Source organism: Nesoenas mayeri, assembly GCF_963082525.1.
Source record: "Nesoenas mayeri genome assembly, chromosome: 14".
NCBI lineage: Eukaryota > Metazoa > Chordata > Aves > Columbiformes > Columbidae > Nesoenas > Nesoenas mayeri.
The window spans coordinates 6,216,884-6,237,496 of NC_137556.1; the positions used below are offsets into that span (position 1 = coordinate 6,216,884).

General features: G+C 42.4%; 1 protein-coding gene across 4 annotated transcripts in view; it reads right to left on the reverse strand.

Moving 5' to 3' along the window:
• The window catches only part of GRIA1 (glutamate ionotropic receptor AMPA type subunit 1), a gene marked incomplete at both ends in the record, with an annotated part of 120,991 nt that overhangs the window by 36,044 nt on the left and 64,334 nt on the right, over nucleotides 1-20,613 (reverse strand). For 3 of the 4 annotated variants that reach the window (XM_080353600.1, XM_080353597.1, XM_080353598.1), the window contains 5 exons: nucleotides 493-699; nucleotides 1,633-1,743; nucleotides 3,931-4,035; nucleotides 7,794-7,961; nucleotides 9,064-9,225. In XM_080353600.1, coding sequence (XP_080209726.1) covers nucleotides 493-699; nucleotides 1,633-1,743; nucleotides 3,931-4,035; nucleotides 7,794-7,961; nucleotides 9,064-9,225 — 753 coding nt within the window. The remainder of the gene's footprint in view (nucleotides 1-492; nucleotides 700-1,632; nucleotides 1,744-3,930; nucleotides 4,036-7,793; nucleotides 7,962-9,063; nucleotides 9,226-20,613) is intronic. The other variant, XM_080353599.1, reaches the window with a different exon arrangement.

Here is a 20,613-nt window from a genome sequence, read left to right on the forward strand (position 1 = left end):
ACCTAAACACCACTGATCGTGAACTACCAGATTGAACCAGGTTTAGGAGTGCAGGGTGCGGGTATATAGCTGAGATGACGGAAATGAGTGGTTAGACAGAAGTAGTCTAGTCCTACTGTTCACTAGTCATATGCTGTTTGAAATCTTATCCTTCTTTCATTCTTCCATTATCATGCAAATATAAATAAGAGTAGAATTTGGAGATTTTACCCATGAGAAAGTTTGACCTTCCAATACTTGTTCTTCTAAAATAGAAGGAAAAAAAAATATTTTGCCATTTCCGTAGGCACAAAATGTGCTGCCCTTCCCTAAATTAAAATGTTTTACTTGGGCTGATTAATTGCATTTTCAGAGGTTCAGTTCTCAAGACAGCTCAGGCTGACAGACAGCAGGGCTCCTTTTTACTCTAGGGTTGGCTCTTTTATACTCTAGGACTTGAAGGTGTTCTCAAGCACCAAGAGCTAAAGACAATGGACAAGGCTCGAAACTCACCCCATAAACAAGTTCTCCCACCATGCCATTCCACGTTTTGGTGTCAGGGTCCCTGGCTCCGTACTTGCCATCTCTGACAATCTCCAGCCTGTAGTGGTAGCCAACGTGCTTTGCGATCTCAGCAGCGAGCTCCACACAGTAGCCTTCATACCTCTCATTGCCTTCAAACTGGTTGGCGTTCTTCTTGAGCATCACATATGGGTCTTCCTGGCACAGAGAAGACCAATACTGAGCCACGTTCCACATTCTAGAGATAAACATCAGGGGCTCAGACTAGAGCCCAGTGTGCAGCTTCTGGTCCTCTTGCAAAGCTCTTGCTTTGTGTTCCTGTACCAATGGGCTTATTTTAGAAGGCATGAAGTGTGATTTTTATTGTGGCATTTTCTATTTATTCGTGCAGAAACCGTGTGAAGCCTCTGCAGTAATGGACCTGAGGGGAATAGAGTAGCTGGGAAAATTTGGGCAACAAACTTTTCACTGCCATTCTGCAATGTTTATTTAGTGCATTTGAGCTGTAAATTTTTAAAGGCATGTCTGCCTAAGTGGGCACAGGCAGATTCAGATCCGCTGGACGGGAGGGAGCCTTAAGATATTTAACTCATTTGGGTATTGTGTCTTCCCTGTAGACTCACAGTAAGTATTCAACAAACAGGTTAGTAAAAATCCAGGTTTCTGCAGGGTAAGAGTATATAATGACACAATACATGATACCATACATTATGGGGTACCTATTATTCCTTTGTGATTACAGTGGAGATTTGTTTTTAAAGCTATGATTCAGCTTCTCTGCACAATACAGCTTATCCTTCCCCAAATTACAGCACCCATTCTGTAGGTTAAATACAAAGTGCAGGTATAATGTTCCTAATTTACCTATGCTGATGTCTCTACTATCTTGTCATAATCTTTTGTGTTTTCTACACTTAAGCATGAGAGCTCTTTAATACCTATTTAATTAGCCACAGTAATTTTCAGATACCTTTATGGACCCACAGGAAACAGTAAGTGCTGTTATTATTATTATTATTGCTGTTATAAAAATGATACAGTACAAAGGAGGGCACATGAGGGGGAAGAGGGAGTATGAACATCAGGGAGACGAGAGAGAGGGAGAACTGGGATAGAAGTCACAGCACTTACTAGGATAGTTGTGACTATGTAAGTCCTGTTCTGGAGGCTTGTAGACTCGTTGCCACTTTGAGTATCTATGGCTGCTGGAACAAGTTTCTCATCTTCATTCCAATAACCAATCTGCCGAACACAAATCCAGAGTATTGATATCTCTTTGTAATATTAACCAAGATACGGTAACAGGGTCATCTGAGCAGGGTCAGCTCGCTCTCTATGTTCCTACCCAACCAGAGGTCCCCTCTCCTGATTCTTCATGTCTTTTGCTGGGGGGACCAGTAACTCCCACCATACCTCCAGCCTGAAAATAATGTACGTGATACGCCACAGCAGCAGAGTGCTTTTGTGCATGTGAAGACATTTGGCACAGGGTACTGGGGCATTATTGCAATGCCCTGCCTCATCCCTATGCCAAGAGCTCACACTTCCACATGTGACTTCTGAATATTTTTCTAATGGTGAGTATGCCTGCTGCACATCCAGAGGCTACAAGACAATAAAATGCTGTCCTGCAGCTGAAAGCCTTCATGAACGTAGGACTGACTCTTTGGACATCTTGAGACAATAGGACCAAAAAAAAAAAAAATCAAGAAAATGAAAATTTGAATTGGAAAAAACCAACCAACCAACAACAACAATAACAAAAAAAAAAAACCAAACAAAAAAAACCAAACAAGAAGCCTGGCCAATGTCAAAATTTTGGGGCTATGAATAAACTGAACAGTTGGAATGGGAAGAACTCTCACGTTAAGCTGTACTTACTAATAATCAGGGATTTGGGCTGATCTATCACTGCTTGCAGGTAGAGCAGAGTGCCACCGAATGTCACTAGGAAGATCGTTGTTGAGGTTATCCACTTTGAGGGCTTGATTTTATAAGAGGTTTTCCATCACCTCATGTAAGTATGATGTTGCCTGAGCTCTGCTCATGTCAAAGGCATTTCTTATCACAGTAAATGGGAAAGGGTATTAACACAGGGCACGACCAGGAGCCTGGTGATGGCAGATTAGAGATCATAACAGCTCAGGAGCAAAAATCTACACAGGCTTCTCATCTCTCTTCATTGCACAGACAAAAAAGAACAGAGACTGAGGAAAGAGCTTCTAGGGCAACATAAATTCAGACATGTGTTTGTTTTGCACCTCTAACCTTGCAGATCTAAGACACAATATGCGCTGTGGTAGTGATGTACATGTCTCCCAAACAAATTTAATTTCTGTCAGTAAATACACAGCAAAATCAAGCCATTTAGCCATTGCACTTCTTCTCCTCTAGACTGTCTCCAGATCACCAACTTCTTGAACTTCAGACCCCAAACTGGACGTAATACTGCATTTTGTCCTCTTATGAATACCATGTAGAGGGAGAAGGAAGATCACTTCGTATGTCATCAAAATGACATTTCTTTTACTTCTGAATGAGAAATTTGTCTCTTTTCACTTGACTGTGGTGAGCTCTGATCTCACATTGGCCTCTGTCAGACATAAGTAGGGGCTGTAAATGCAGAACTTTCACTATTCACAATTTTTGTTAGTTTCAAACAAGTATTTTATTTCTCAGGGGATTGGGGGAATGCAGAGGGATTCCAGTGAATGTCCTATTCCAAAATATTCAGTAGCTCTCCTTTATTGATAGAATAACTGAGCTATATACTTTGTTCTTCAAATACGTAGTATCTAAAGTGGGACATAAGCACATGGAGACAGATTTTCAAAAGGATTCATGTTTCAAGGGCTCAGCATCCTGAATAAGGCCAGATTTTTCAAAGTGCCTAGGATATAGAAAGGGATCAAGACTCCAGAGCAGCACAACTGTCTGTATAGCTATCAGAACACAGGTAGTGGTAAAGCTCTTGTCACATCAAGGGTAGTAGAATTAGGTCAACACAAAGGGTTCACCTCTGCTGGTTAGAGCAGACAGCTTCTGCCTGGTTCTGCCTTAGCTCATCCTTGGAAAATAAAAGCGGGAGACCTAAAAAGAGATAGTTTTGTAGCTGGGCCTGAGCCAAAGTGCCCTGCCAACACCAGGACTGAGTGGGCCAAGCTTTTACTATCCTGGAAATTCCTGTGCCACAGCTGAGATGCCCTTGTTGCTCTTGATAACTCCTTCCATAGGTTGCATTTTTTTAGTAATATACTATGAATTCTCCCTAGAGCTTGGTTTTGCTCATGCAGGGAGCTGGGAATGCACTCATGGTGACTCCACATGCAAGCTTCCACGAACAGAAATATCTGTTCAGACCTAACCACATCATAACTCTAACACTGGGATGGTGCCTGAGACAGGATCGCACGTTGCTCTCTACTTTACCTTTCTAATCCCATCATGTTTCATCTCAATCACATGGAGAGTGTAGTTGGTCCTCCGTCCCTTCTCATTAAACTGAACGTTGCCAGACAATCCTTCAAAACGGACCTTGAAGACATAAATATCAATGAGGAGAGAAAACTGGTCAGCATCCCACATGATGGTGATTCAGCAGCAGTAAGAGGCGAGGGGAGGAAGGATGGAGAGCACAGTGATGTCTCAGATCCATGCAGGGGAACAGGACATCTATCTGACATCAGGCTTTCGCTTAGGTTTACTCTCTATAGTAGCAGTAGTTACATTTATACAGTCCTAAAATTACATTCAGCCCTTTGAAGACAACTGTGAGGCTGATGTGACCCCCAGTGAAAATGAGTTTGACACCCCTGCTCTACAGCATGCCTGGCCACATGAACAGCCTTTCTCTCAAATTACCCTTTCTTTTAAAAATCCTTTCTCTTAAAACTTAGTGGTCTATTACTGAAGTCAGCAATGTATAAAGTTAGATCATGTGTGTGAGCCCATCACCTCTTGGGATGTGACAATGAGCTAAATCAGCTCTGAAATCCTCTAGTTGTTTTTTGTTTGTTTGTTGTTTTGGTTTGTATTCTCTAAATCTAACCTGGAGTCAAGATTTGGTAAAGAATTTGTCAGTTCAAATCAGAAACTGCGTTTGGAGGAAATATGAAACCATGGCCACGGGTTCCAGCTGCTGCCTTTCAATAGAGAGGAGTCCATCAGTTAACAGGCAAATTTAATTACCTCTGCACCAGCCTAATAAAACTTGGCAATTTAGTGTTGTAAATAAGATTTGCATAGGAAAATTTGAATCATAAATATCTGGTGATAACTGTCGAGCTGAAGAGCATTGCTAACATCACATCCCACATCCTAAACTTATCCTTTCAGTGTGGCCATTTGAGTTGTTGCAAAAGTGCCCAGGCTGGTGTGAAGAGCTTCCAACTGGAGTCACATACGGTGCGTGGGGCCCGGGAACAAGGCAGAGGAGTACGAGTTTGGGTCTGTATAAAAGCCCCATGAAGAAGTAATTGTGACACTGGATTGATTGGAAAGTAAAGGTTTGTTCTCAGCCTTTCCACTGACTTTAGGCAAAATGGTTGTCTCTGCAACTGAAGCCTTCCCACATGCAAAATGGGAACAGGTATTGGCTTCTACACCTTTTTCAGTGCTCTGAGAACCCCAGTTGACCCATGGTCAAGAAATGAGGATATATAACTACAGAGGAAATCTGTTGGTAATCTGCTTAAGCTGTTTGTTCTCTAGCTATTACCACAAAGGTTTGTCATGAAAACAAACATCTGTCAGTATTTTCTGAAGCTTCTTTAAGTCAAGAGCTACTCCTGGTGACATTTGGAGAAACATGCTTTTCTCTTCTCATAACAAACAACATGTCCATAAAAGCTAGATGCACGAGAAAAGAACCATTGTCTTAAGCATTCCTGTGCCTGCTTTTTTCATGGCCTTTTGGTTTTTCTCTTCAGGTTCCGACTGACTCTAAAGCTCAGGCTACAGATGCTCCTGCTTTGTAGTTTTATATGAACTAAAAGGCAAGTGTACACCACCGGTTTCTTCTATCTGAATGAATCAAATTTTAATCTTGTGATAACCATGTGGCACTAAAATGGCAAAGGGGATGTCTCCCATCTGTGCTGGAGAATGCAGCACAACTTTTCCATCATTTACTCTCCTCTGAGAGCTCTGAATCACTACAAAATACAGGGAGGATTAATTTCAACAGTGCTAAGTATCACTAAACTGGAGCCAGGGAGCATTTAAATGCATTTGTGTCTAAGCCACAGGTATGTGGTTCTTTGCTGGAAGAGCTGAAAGAAGAAGATGTTATTGTGGTCTTCTGGCTTACAGGGTTAGTCAGCAGATAGGAACTAGCTACCTGCTTACCAGATTTGGTTACCAAATAATGTTAACAAAAAATCTCTCCAAAAAAAATCTGCCAAATTTATAATAATATTTTCAAAGTATGACTGAAACCTCAGTGTGCTGGTTTAAAGCAATATTTTGTGAGCATTTTCCAGGGTGTGGAGGAAGGGGGAAGTAATTATCTTTAATAGAAGCACACATTTTGCTGAAATGTGTTAGATTTCTGGTTTTGAAAAACTGCAGAATGTTTCAAATTGCTTTTCAGCTTTACTTCTGCCATCCATGACTCCTTCCTACACTAAACAGAAGTAAAGCAATTCAGGAGCTTATTCCAGACATTTGAGTAGAAATAAGTAGAGAATCTTTTTTGCTTTTGAACAGCTTATAAAATCTTATGCATTAGCACATGAGAGGTGAAGTGAAAGCACACTGTGCATAACTGTAAGAATTGGCCTAATTGTGAATCTTTACAGAAAGGATAACTCAAACCTTCAATCTAATCATAAGTTCATCTATTTCCATCTGCCTCTTTCTTGCCACAATACTGAATGCTAGATGATTATTAAATTCATAGTTAAAATTTCCCTAGGAGGTTTCTTCCACTATATAGTTCAGAGCCCTTTATTTTGACCATCACAACTTAACTGGTCAAAACTTTTAAAAATTTTAATTTTTTAGTGGTCAAGAACTAACTTTTGTAAAGAGCTCTTCATGTTCTTTGCCCAAAATTAAGACATTTGATATTGTTTTAGTGAAGAGATGAGGAAACTTCAGAGGATATTTTCCAACACATACAAAGTTCTATTTTCTAGCTGTCTAATTTTGATATCCTAGTCTCATAAATTCAATAAAGGCAAATGCTTGAGACCTCATTGCTCATCAGAAGTCTTCCAAGTATTTCATGTTTATTAGGTAACCGATCTCCCTAATGCATCAAAGAGACTGATTTTATTATAAGGGTTTGGAGAAGCTATGACAGTGATTTACTCAAGGTCATCCCTAAAGTCAATGACAGGCTTGGAAAGAAATTTAATCCAAGCAATAAAATCAAATCAGCTGCAAGACTTGGTTTTAAAGGAATCTTTGTTTACCAGTAAGCCAAACCCAAATCAAAACAAAATACCTGGGGAAATTTACATACGACATGAATTAGCCAAATTAATTTTATTCTTCTTGCCTTCTTCACAGTTATGAAGATGGGCTAAGCTATATTTGAGTAACACTGAACTAGCAGTATTTTCAAGGAATCCATCTATTTTTATCTGAAAAAAAATATGGTAGAAATGAATGACAGTCTTGAAAGTTATGAAAATTTGAATGTTCTACTTTTCTAAGTTTTGGTAAGAGTATATTGTTTTTCTCTCTCAGTGTAAGTTTCATGTAGTTTTTTTGTTTATTCAAAAATCTAAATTTTTATGCAGGATGAAAAAGCAAGATTATCAGATTTAAGAAATAAGCTATCTAAATGGCTATTATTAAGAATTTTACAAATCCTCACAGTATGAAACAAGCTATAATCTGAGCTTTAAGAATATTTTGACAACAGTCAACTCATAAGGCAAAATTCTCATGGTTTCAAACTTCATTTGCAGTTTGGAACTGAAGCTGAGTTCACAGAGAGTCGAAGGAGCTGCAAAAAAATATGGTCTGAGCAGGTGTCTTTATTGGGAAGGGGAAGACTATTAAAATAGAGATTAAAGATTTTATGGGATAACATTTTGGCTTTTCCACCCCAGAATTTCAACAGGAACTAGAGAAGGCAAGGACACATCAGGTGGTACCAGGAGAAACAGTTCATACTGGATGCACCGCCGAACTCTTTAGGAGACCTGGGCTTTAATCTGGAAGGATCGGTTCCTCATCCCAACTGATTTGTTTGAGCATTTCTGCTGCTAATCACTCCTCTTCCCCACCCACAGGCTCCATCCAGCCATCCCCACAGTGCCCACACGTGCTGGGTTTCCAACCTGCTGCAGCGCTCTCTGGATGTCGATGCCTTGTCCCCAGGGCACGGCGGGGTTGGCCAGGCAGTCCCCGGCGTTGCCGCGACGGGAGATGTCGATCCGCTGCCTCCGCAGGTTCTGAAATGCCTCAGCCATCACCCGGACCCCGTCGTACGTTAGCGCTGATGTGTACTAGAAAGAGAAGAAGAGTTGTACGTTGCCTGTTAGGGTGATCTGACCTTGGGCATGCTACACTGGCTCACCTCACAGCAGCTTTTCAGATGGCTTGTCCTGTTTTCATCCTTCCATCTATGAAGCTCAACAGCCTCTTGTTCCCTGTAATGACTGGTGCCCTTTTGACTCACGAAAGTTGGTATCTTCTCTCCCAGAGGGCAGAAGAGTGAAGGAAAAGCTCCACTCCCTGGAGAGGACTCAGCCTTAAAAGCCATTCACCTGTTACCCAAGTCTTTGTGTTTAATTAAAATTATTGATCTGAACCTTTACAGAATATATTATACAGTGCAAATGTGAGATACTTGACATCAAGCAACAAGTGACTCTTTCTGGTCACAGATGGAGACCAGAGAACTCCACTTCAATGTGCAAAAATTCTGTAAAAGATGAGTTTCTTCAAGTAGAAACTTCTACAAAAAACACTGTAAAACTCTTGGCATGAACAGTAACCATTAGAGTTAATTCCTTGTCTTATGATCACCTATTGATTTATTTGTTCGCAACTTTCTTAAGCTAATACTTCTGAAGTTGACACTTCTATTGCCAAGTATTTGTCACAAGCGTATTTGTTTTCAAATGTCCAATAGAAAAAAAAACCTCCCCCCTCCATCTTCTCCTTCACAGCTTTGGAGTCTTCTCTCTGTGTTAGGAATTATAACGTATTTCCCCCCTGTTGTGTACACTGATTTGAAATGCTCAGAAAGAACATCTGGAAAGACTTCATTGTCACTGGGTATGCAGTAAACAAGTCAGAGTTTAAGGAGCTAATGAGGCTTTTTTTTATATATATATACTAAACATTATGAGATATTTAATCCTTGGCTTTGAGGAGGGTAACAAGGCTAACTTGTATATTTCTTAGCAGGCAGCAACTACTGCCTAGTAAAATTTAGACAATGTTGAGGCATCTGGAACAGATAATGTTCATAATTATATTAAATGTCAGGTTTTCAGAGTGAGATTAAAGAGCTCAGTGTCATGAAAAAGAGGCGGGCATAACTTGAACTGAGCCAGATATACCCTAAATTAATTTTTTTCCCCTTTTTTTTATACCACTTGCCTTTGGCCTCTTCCAGTCCACACGAGGATGCTCTCTGGCATCATTATTCCTCCACTGCTGCATGATCCTGGCAGGTACAGCATCCGTATAGTTCACCAACTGGAAGCCGGTTACATTGGCTCCACTCTCCTTGAATTTGGTCAGGTCGATATCCATGAATCCCTAGTACGGGAGCGAAACAGGAGAAGCTTGTTAGAGGAACACACCTCTGGGTGGATAATAAAAATGCTGCCTATCTGTGCTTATGACATCCAGCTTAGGAAAAATCTTTTCCCTCTGCAAAGTAAGGTCCAATTCAAGAGAGGCACCACTTCGCTAATCACAAAGGGAACTTGCCCTTCTCAGAGGCTCTGAGCTGGACATATCCTGTAGTTTCCACCCAGGGAGACAAATAGTCATATTAATAACAGCTCGTTTGCAAGAAAGCTAGAATAACAGGAAAATATATCCCAAATAAAGTCTAGATGAAAATAACAACATTCTCAAAATGTACTGGAATTATTCACCCAGCTCTAACTTTCATGTACTCAGGCACTCATGCAGAGGCTACTTCTTTTCAGGTCACAATTTGTAGGGAAAAATACATTTTGAACACTGAACTTCAGCAGATCAATTAAGTGGTCGGTCAGGCTGCCGAAGGAGCCTGTCTGTTCCAAAAAAACATGTTAAAGGATTTACTAATTTGGGAGAAAAAAGTGTACTTTTTTGGACTTTAGATTACTAATGAAATACATTTGTTTCACTTCTTTATTGCTCTTCCCTACCTCTTGCCCACTGCACATGATGAACACAAGTGCTCAAATACACGTGTGCATTATGGTGGCACTGCAGAATTAGTCACTACTGTTGAGTCACAGAGGAAGAAATAATTAGAGAAACACTGCAAGCAATATGGAGAAGAGGTCATTTTTTGGTCTCCCCACTTTGATCCGGTCTCTTCAGTGCTGCTGTTCTGCAAAACTCTTTGCTGTGCTTCCTTGCACAAAGCAGGTGCTTGAACAGAGACTCTGCCCTCCTGCCTGGGCTGCTGTGGGTGGGACAGGCTGAAGTCTGGTGCTTTTTCTTTTGGAATACAAGAGATGCAGTCACTTATTGTCCCTAGTACTGTTACCAACCATAAAGCATGTGGGAAAATGAACAAGGGGACTATGCACGATGTGACCACTTGAGCAACAGAAGAGCTTGTTCAAGCTCTGCCCTCCATGTGTTCTACACAGGCACCTTCTAAACCTACCACTGGGTTTCTCTGCCTTGCTTGCTCTCAAACATGACGATGGTGTGAGTCAAAAAAGCCAAGTCACATTACTTCCATGAGACACTGGTCAGGTTCCCAAAGTGGTTCTCTGTGCATAGGCTACAGGAGCAGATTAGCTTATTAACCTCCAAGGTTGGGATCAAACAGTCAGATGGCAACCTCTTTTGGAAACAGATAGCTTGCAAGGAAAAGACTAAATTGCCCTCTCACATCAGCCGTAGACCAAGGGAGTCATGACTCAAAAATGTCTTTAAAGACTTTTATACTTTTTCTTCTAGCTTTTTTAAAGCAATTCGGCATCCACTTACAAGGCTAAGGATTTGATATAGGTGTACAGATGCTCTAAATAGATGATTTGTTTTGCTTCAAAGTGCTGTGATTTAGGTAAAAAAAAAGTGATACTTCGTGTGTATAAATTTCTCAGAATGCTGGTTAAGCCCACATCAGTCCTGTTTGCAATTGCTAGCGTAGGGGTTTCAGAAAGCCAGAGCTGTGATTAATGAATAGGAAATGCAGCAGGATAATCATCCCTGACATCTTAATGCATTTCAGGCCAAGTGGTTTTTGACACACAGAGCTCCTAAGGTTCAGCAAGAGGGACCTCGCAGGTTGCCAACCGGTTATTCATGGCTAGGATCAAATTACACTGACATTTTGCTCCTGGGAGGTACTCAAGGGAAAAAGATCTGTCAAAAGAAACTACTAGACAGCAATTTGAAGTTTGTGTCATCAGCTCCTCTTTGGAAGGCCTACAAAGGCATGAAGTCCAAGTTCAGAACTGAGTGTGGAGTAAGATGTCTTATGTCTTCAGCCCCCTCAACACGTAGATTTAAACAGGAAAAGTCAAAACAAGATTATGACACCAGTGATTAGACAGCAGTGGTTGAAAACACTGTCTTTCACTGTTTTCCCCTAACCATTCTGCAACTGAAGCAAGTATTCAACAATATCCATTTGGATTAATTTTACACGAAATACTAAAATAATCTGAACATGCAAAAGCAATTACTTCTTCCTGGAGATTGTACTAATTTTCCCCACTGATTTTTGACACTATTCAGGTTCTTTAAAAAATGTAGAGATCTCTGAAGATTTTCCAATCATTTAAGGCAGCTGGGACCATAGAGGACATCATTAACCTTGAATATGTCTTTGCATTTCAGCTGTTGTCAAGGGCTGAAATAACTGTTTTCACCTGTTATCCCTCCTCCACATGCCCCAGTACAAGGTCAGTATAGGAACAGTCCTAATTATAAAGGCATTTTAATCACCGCACCACTGAAATCTGCTCAGAGCAGGTCTAGGTGACATCACGGCCAATGAATACCAGAGATCAGATATTTAGAAAATAATTCCAAAAGGAGAAGAATTCTTGCTGGCTAACATATAAACAAGAATATATCAAATGTTATACAAACTGTCTCTTGAAAATGCTTCTGTTGACAAAGTGGCATCAGGAATCTGCGTGTCTATCTTTCTGAAATATCAGTCAGTGCTTGTAGGAAACAGGATAACAGGAGAGTTACAATATTTGCAAGTAAAGAAGTCATCGATCATCTGTCAGCTTCTAACTATAGCCACACGTCTTTTTTTTTTTAAAAAAAAACAACAGATATTTTATTTAGTTTGTAATTGGCCATATTTAGAAAACAGACAATAAATTCTTAAAAAAATGACTAAGAAAAGACTGAAACCCACTACTGAGGGCAGCAAACATGCTGTTGCAGCAATGTTTAAAATCAAGCAGTTTGGGAAAGAACCAGCACAAAAATGCTTCCCTTGGCCATCCAATCAAGTACAGCAAGAAGTGAACACTACTGGAACTACAGACTCCATGGGACCTCAGTGGCCAAAACTGTTTCAAAAATCTACCAGCGAACACTAGAAAAAGTTCCCTTTGTAGCCACATCTGGAGCACAGTGGGCGGTTCAGGGAAACGAGCTGAGCTGGAATTTGGTGGTGTGTGACTTTCTTCAGGCTCTTTAAACCTGAAGCATTTGGGATGTTTCTGTTGGACACACGGGTATCTGGCTTCACCTCCCCGAGCAGCTCTGCCAAGTCCCCTGGGGAGGAAGAGGAGGGACACAGGTGCTGTGCCAGCACCCCCGCAAAGCAGGTTCAGAGGGACCCAGAGCCAACACCGAGCTCCCCAGGGCCCCAAACAGAATCACTGCCCAGGACATAGGTACTCCCGGGGAGAAAACACTTCTACAGGCACAGTTCTCTCTGGGAACCATCAAAACCAAGCTGGAAGGGCCAGCACGTCAGCCAGCCCAGCCCCTGCCCTACAGCAGGAGTAGCTGTCCCTTTGATTTAAATTCACTTTGCAAAATCATCTCAGCAAACCAGGGAATACAGCCTCCTGTCTTGCATATGCCTGGAAAACGTATGGCTTTCTCCAAATGCCATTGAATTAGCAGGCCGATGATAAACCACAGAAATCCAGACCCATCCGTGCTGATGGGCTGAGACAGCCTCCCTCCTCTATGCCTGCTCTGAATCACAGCATCTGCAACATACGGTTCGAGCAACAGCCAGGCTCAGTTCGAAGGAGAAAACTTGCTCTTTAGCCCATTCCATGGACTGTTTTCTCTGCATTAATGAACCTCACAAAGCGATTACATGGAGAGGTCCTGCTGCTAGTAAATAACATGGGCAGCTGTTACAGAACTTCATGCCTTCAAATAGAAAACAGAACACTACTGGGAAGGGTTTTCTCCTCATTGTGTTTTCCTTGCTGCATCTGTTCTTTATGCTGTTCTTAAACTGAAAACATTTTTCAGCCAAAGGTTGTTTTACTGTCCCACTTGCTGCCTTGGTTGCTGGGAGAGGTGTCAGCAAGTCACACATTTATATTCCTTTCCATTGCTTGTAGACTCAATCATCAAAGGAAATGCATAATGCAGGAAGACTGATGACTTGAAATGGGCCTCATGAATCCATCTTGATTAACTGGTCCACGAAGGATCTGCCTTGAAAATAAAGTCCCCCAGAAATGAGCCAGCTCCTTATTTATACCCTGAACACCATGAGGAGCCAAGACACTGAGTGGGCAGTGCAGATGGCTGTCAGACAGTGTAGGGAAAGGCTTGTTCCTTTGTGCATGACCCTCCTCAAACCTGCCAGCTCCACTTAGTTTCCTGCATTTCTCCTTTCACCCTCATATTTCACTGCCTCACTGTCCGAAACCTTTGCCTCTTCTCCACACATTGATGACACCAGGTGACATTGCTCCTTCTGGGACATTGTCCCAGATCACAGGGACACCACAGGCAGCAGCAGCCTCCCCTCCATACCCAGACATTGACAGGCAGCTGACCACTGCCTCATGCCTTCAGATTCTCTCTGTATTTCACTAAATGAGTATTAATCACTGGCACTTTCCCTGCAAGGTGCCTCCTGTGGTGCAATCGTGCCTTTGAAGCTGCCGTAACAGGCAGCGAGGGCTGAGCTCTGGACAGGCTGCAGCTCGTTGTCTCATAAACCTTCCCGCAGCTCAGCTTAAAATCTCCCTGCCTTACTCTAAGTCTTAGCTTTTCCTGAGAGAAAGGACACTAGAGTCTCCTTGAAGACTGCCACATTTCTGAGAAACACTGTTGTTTTCTCTCCTGCCTTTGCATCTTTTGAGCCCTCCAGATCTCCTACCAAGACCAGTAAAACTCATCTCTGAATGATGAGATAGAAAAAGCCCCTTTTCTCTTGAATTGCATGGAGAAGACTTGTTGGATGAACCTAACATGGTGCCCTCACCCTGGGAATGAGCGTTAGGTGCTTTAGTCCCTTTCTGTCTGGGAGGAAGAGACTGGAACCTATATTTTTTTTCTTTTTACAAGTCTCACACTGAAATATTTCTTTTTAAGCAAAAAGCATTTAAGCAATTCAGCCTGAGCTTGGGTGGGAGCCACAGAAACCTGTGGCAGCATCAGGAAGCTGGCCCAGCTCTCTTCAGATGCAATCCATGCATGGCTTGCAATACCAAACTGCTCCCTGCTAGCAGACTTTATGATTATAAGGAACTTTGAAAAGCAAAACAATTGCTTCTGAATGGCTGTAGATCAGCTGAGTGAATGCAAAGTGACTCCTGTCATTCCAAGGTACACTGGTGTCTTTCTGCAGGGAGCAAGAAGTCAAGTGTTCCCAGATGGAGCATCCCTAATATACCAAATTATCTTCAAGCTTGTCTTTCCAGTGAAGTGTCATTCCTCACTCCCATCACTTTGTATTAATAAGGACGGTACATCAAAAAAGAGCCCATCTGCTCAAGTCTCTTTGCAGCATGCCTTCCAACAGGAGAGGCCTTCTTCTCTTCCGCAGAAATAGTAATATGTCCAACCTCATTGTGGTAGGAAAACATGTGAGTCCTCACTGTCATATAGAAGCGAAGAAGAAGGAGAAAGAAAGATGGGAAGAAGGGGTGCTGTCAGACAGGGTCCCAATCCTGCCGTCTGGTGAGTCCGTTTTGTTCTGTCTATTGATGCAAAGCAAACCAAGTCAGATGAGGATCCAGGACTCAAGGGAACAGAGCTGGAGATGACCAGTAACTTGGGGTTTTTCAGTACAGCTCTGCGGGCAAAAGTTTTCTTTGTGATATTATTTTACATCAGCCTAATCCTACTGCTGCAGCACATTCTGGATATAAATGATCACACACATCTTGTTGAAATGCTCAGTCCAGGCAGAGGGACAGATGTTCTAGGTGGATGTTCGTGCTTTAGAGAGCTTTCAGAGCAGAAACTGATTCAAAGGTTTGGGAAACGTGCCATGTAGTGACAAATGCCAGGACTTCAACCAAAGATATGATTAAGGGATGTCCTGATCACAGTTTACAAAGATCAAAATGTCAGTAATGGAATATTTGGTCTAGCAAACAGAAACATAAATCTGATGGAGGAAGCTGAATTTTTGATGAGAAAAAAGCATCAATGAAGTCACCATGAGAAAGATACTACAAATTTACACATCACCCCTTGCCAGTTGAGCAGGGGTAATGGATTAGGAGACTGCAAATGGCTGAGGAAACTTGTTAGTTCAACACCCTTTTGATGAGATTTAAGCAAACACATTTTTCCTTCCAATGGTTGTAATATAATCTGTGAGTTACTCACCTGATGGTGACTTTTTTATAAAGCCACAGTAAGTTTCTCATGCTTTTGAGCCCTCATTAGCTACTGCAAAAATCCTTCCAAGGTTGTGGTTCATATTCTCCTGTGTGGGCAATTTTTGTATCAAACCCAGATGATTTTCTTTTACATGAGACACTCTAATTCAAGCAAAAATTAATTCAGGGCACTGCTGTGTCTTTTACTATCAGTAATTCAGATGAGATAATGTTATAAGGCTTTCTTTTGCTTGATAATTGAATCAGGATAGAAAAGCTGCCTGGAAGTGAAATGCAGACCTTACAAATTTTACTGTCTTCCTCTGCCTGGAAAACCAAGTTTTCTCATGAATCTACCTGCACTAACCTCTCAGGAAGAGGAAAAGTCTAACTGGCATAGTTTTAGAAACCCAAAAATAATGTAGGACATCTCTTTCCAACATTAGAAAGAGCATTTTTGCAAGATGAGGCATCTTGAGACCTTATCAGGACAAGAAGCCAATTCTGTACACATCCTTTTGGAAACTCCCACAAAACAGAATTTCCAATCGGCCAGTGATGCAAACCCGAGCATTGCTCACCTTGCTTGTACCTGCAGTCAGCAATACTTCAGGAGGCAGGAGGCAGTATTAATAACTGAGGGTGATTAAAATAAACACAGCAGCTTTCAAGCTGATGGGAGACTGAGAACTGCAGTATTTTAGCTCTAGGCAAGCTGAATCAGAGGCTCTGTGCAGGGAGCGGAGCCGTCAGCACACGACCAGTGCCACACGGCACACGTGTGCGGTGGCAGATTCAGCTTCTTGCACTGAGCTGGTGCCCAGCACAGGCACCGCAGACCCTCCTGGTGCAGCCACAGCTGAGCTGCGGGACATGTTGGTGCTGCATCGCAGCAGGGGAGCTGATCTCTGCCTGTGCCGGTAGAAATTTGCTCCCCAGGGATGTGGACACTCCTTTTCGACAGCCAGTTCGGGATGTTTCCTTTTCTTCATCTTCTTCCTGCACCAGCTGTTGGACTCAGGTCACCGTGTCTCAGCCCTGGTGATGCACAAGTTCTCTCTTCCATTTTTGAGAGGAGAAATCAAAGAGGCCCATTTAAACCACAGATGAACTGAATCAAACTAGCAGATTTTGCCTGACTCCTGCACAAGCTGCTGTGCTGGTAACCTCCAAAGCCACCACAAGTGCTTGCAAAGTGAAACTCTTGTCCATGGTCTAAGTCAGCACTGACACATGCTGATGCAAAATGGCACAGGGTAAAATGCTTGCCTCTGCTAATCAACTCTGTTTTTATCTTTGCTCTTCCCTGCTACCCCTAGCATCAGCAATCTCATACACTTATCTATTCAACTTCAAACAAGAGAATTTGCTAAAAGAACAACCTGGACTAATGCACCAGGAAAAAGAAATGCTGAAACACTGTATGTGGCACCTGTCCTTCATACTTTTCTTTTAAAGACAGGTCACACGAATGTCACTTATTTTAAGACAAAGATTTTCCTCTGCCCAAGAGAGATGATGTTCTCCCACTACTGACAGGAGTCAGCCTGCATCTCTGGTGTAGGTCAGATACACGAAGCCAAGGTTGTGGGGAAAAATATCTGTAACATCAAAAGAAAGGAATCCCAGAAAATTCTAAGCTTGCTCCTCTGAGAGTATAGACTATAGGTTTTTTTTTTCTTTGTGGTTGCTACACTGATGCTCTCAAAGGCTGAGAACAAAGCTTAGAAAAATAAGGCTCACAAAAACAAACACTTCTTAAAGTTGCCAAAACTCTTTGACTTCCAAGAAGAAAAATAAAGATACAGAGAGAGAGAGACAATTGCAACCCCCCAGTGGTGGTACACCTGACAAATATCCAGGCTGGCAGCTGGTAAAAGCTAATTGGGGTAATTCATATGGGTACAAGTTGAGGATCCGTTTTCATGAGTTTGCAGAAGCCACAGACAGTGCCAAATTTGCCTCAAGGAGAGGCAGGGATGCTCACAGGAACCTTTTCCCTGGCAGCGATGCTGGAGACAGACGAGACAGGTTGTGTCTTTAACAGGCATAGCAGATTTGGAGAAGGATGTTTGCCCATGGCCTAAGGTGCAGAACGGTTTCATTTTGTTTGTGAACACAGAAATACTATTGTCTCACCTTGGCAACAGCAATTTTACTGAAAAAGAAAACTGTTCCTGCTAGGAAATACTAGTATTCATTTGCTGCTACTTGTCAGATCCTGCTTGGTGCTTTACTGTAGCTCACCTGACAGCAACCGCTGGGCAAACAAGTGGTGATTAATGCAAGCCAGTTCCTCTTCATTCATTAATCATTTGTGACCAGACAGGGAATTCCTCCGTGTTCAAAATGGATGATTTTTGCAGGCCTTATTCAGCCTGTGCATTGCCTTGCAAACTCATTTGCTTTGCACTCCTCATGTAACCGCAGTTTGGAGCTGCTGCAACTGAGCTACTTTTGGTTTTTTGGTTGAGTATAGCTCTGAACAAAGATATAGCCAAAAATAAGAATTTCAGTGGGGTTATCCATAAATATTTCCCCAAATTTACTTCCAATGTGTCATTTCCATAATTGTCTCCCCATGAGAAAGGGCCCAAGAAGGTTAGGCAGCATTGCAAAAGGCAAGTATTGAAAATTCATCCCCTTGCTCCAGCTACTACAGGTAACTTGGTGGCTACAAACCAGCTGAGGGTTCTCTTCTGCCTATCCCAGCCAGGTCTGGAAACCTTATCTTCACATAGAATGACAGCCCTAAAACCAGGACTCTGACAGTCAGCACAGGGGAGAAAAAATAACTCATTTGGAACTGTTCAGGCACTTGCAGTTTTTAGTTCTTAATTTATCCTCTTATGACCCAGTACTCCAGAATGAGCCACTTCCACAAAACCAGGCTGTTTTCTAGGCATGCGGGTATGCACATGAGGGTACGTGTGTGTGTGGGGGCAATGCACACCCTGTCATCTTAGGGCCTATCTACAGGGGAAAATATGGGGTGTTTAAGTTCTATCCACTATGTGTATGAGTCAGTGGGAATAAATTATAGCATGTTACACCCTCTGAAGGCTTTAATCCAGCAATGAGATGTCCTTAGAAGCGGGTGAAACCTACTGTGATCTCTGGGATCAGAGCATCCACACTAGGGTTTAACCCTGGCAGACGCCAGATTCCCATGTTCTGCCAATCCCTTATAACATCTCTTGCATCCCTGCAGAGGGAGGCTTGCTGTCCTTCCTGCTGTAATGATGGCCTCAGGAACCTGGGACCTTCACGGCCTTTGTGCTGTTCTCCTTGCAGAACTGATCAGTGAGGAACTCTCATGTGGGTGCAGCACATCGCGGATACTGATTTGGCTTCTGGTGCCTGAACCTGCCTGTGTGCGTGGCAGAACCGCAAAGCTTGTTCTGCCCTGGAAAGTACCTTCTTAACCTTCAGGAATGTTAGTCCTTTTTTAAAAAATAGTTTTCCCATTTTGTCTCATTATTTCCACCTTTTCTTTTTTTATAATATTCTTATTTCTGGAGTTTGACTCTTTTGCAATGCTGTTTTTTAAGGAGCAGGAAATACCAAAGGAGAGAGCTAAAATTCCTTTTACTCTTCTCCTCCTCCTCCCAAATCAAAGCTGCTTGAAAGGCACAGCTAGTAACAGTGGTTTCTGGTAGTCTCATCAGAGCCTGAGTTAATTATTTATAATCCTTGTTGGCTGAGTTTGCAGCCTCTTCCTGCCAGCTCTGTCCTCTCAGCATTTGTGCAAAGGCTAAGAAAACAAATTAAAGATGGGAAAAGCGTGCTTTCTCAGGCTGAAGGTGAGAGAGAGTGGTATCATAAGACAGAGGGAAATGTCCTTCATAATTCCAGCACATCAGCATTAGACTACCTTATGCCTGTAATGTATTTATTCTTATGAAACCTTGCACAGACCAGAAGTAATAGAATTCACATTAAGCTTTTTGCATGGGTATACATAAAAGCGCATAGGCACATACACTCCAGCTACTCCAGGTACCTTCCCTGCTTAGCTTCAGTGAAGGGACTTTCACAAACATCTGAGGACCAGGACCTGGGTTACAGCAAATAATAATTGCTTAAAAATTAGTAACTGAAGTTATTGGCTGCTCTGCAGTTTGCCTGTCTCCCCCTGCACAAGTAACATTTTTAACTTTGTAATTACATGCAGAAGTGCAGGGTCAGTATCAGGCCACTGTGGGGTAATTATGTGGCCATTTTTGTCTTGTAAATTATAGAGTTATCTTGGGACTGTGAGAAGAAGAATGGCAGCAACCGCTTGACTAATTGGTAGTTTAAAGTTTAATTACCCTGGGTCTGACGTGCTGCCTGGCAGATGCAGCTGCGGGAGGGAAGAACGGGCTCCGGACCCAGCAGGGACACAGCGGGAGAGCTCCTGGGGGAGCAGCCACAGCCCTGGGTTGTACCAGCCTGTTCTCTGCACATCCCCTTGCGTGGATGGATGGACACACCGGGGCAGGAGCTCTGCTGCAGAAAACCTCCAGCTGCCCTTTGGATCGAGGTTATTCTTCTCTTCTACCTCTTCCCAAACATCCCCAGGCAAAGAAATTCTCCAGCCTCCAAGGAAAGGACAGCATATTGCTCCAGAAAAGTGACCCTGCAGCTGCTCTGTCCCCAGGCAACACCTCCCTGCATTAAAGGGACAATCGTCTCCCTAAAGAAATCTTTAAATCCAATTCACTCCTTAGAGCCATGGCAGTCAGATTTGATTTAGCACCAAGTTGCGGAATAGGCACAGATTTTATTCTTACTGGAAGGTCAGAGTGCATCATTATTAACATGTCTGCCCTTAGTGGGGCTCCCAGGATGGCTGTGAAACACTTCACTTGGGGGACACACACTGGAGTGGAGTTAAAACTAGTTATAAAATGCAAGTTGCTACCAATAGTCAACAACTTCTTGGTGGCCTGACTGAAAGGAGCTGGGAGGGTGATGCCAGGACCCCAGGTGCCCATGGCATGTGAAAAAAATCATGATCACAACAAGCAGTAATTGACAGTTGGCTTAAGTGGCTTTGAAAAGATGCAGATTGATTCTGGAGGCAAAAAAATATTCCAGCAACCTTGGAGATACCCTGGAGATAACCTTGCTGGCTCAAGACAGAAAACATCATGAGGAGAGCACTGCAAAAGACTTTGGTATTCTTTCTACCCAGAAGGTGGATTAGTAAAAA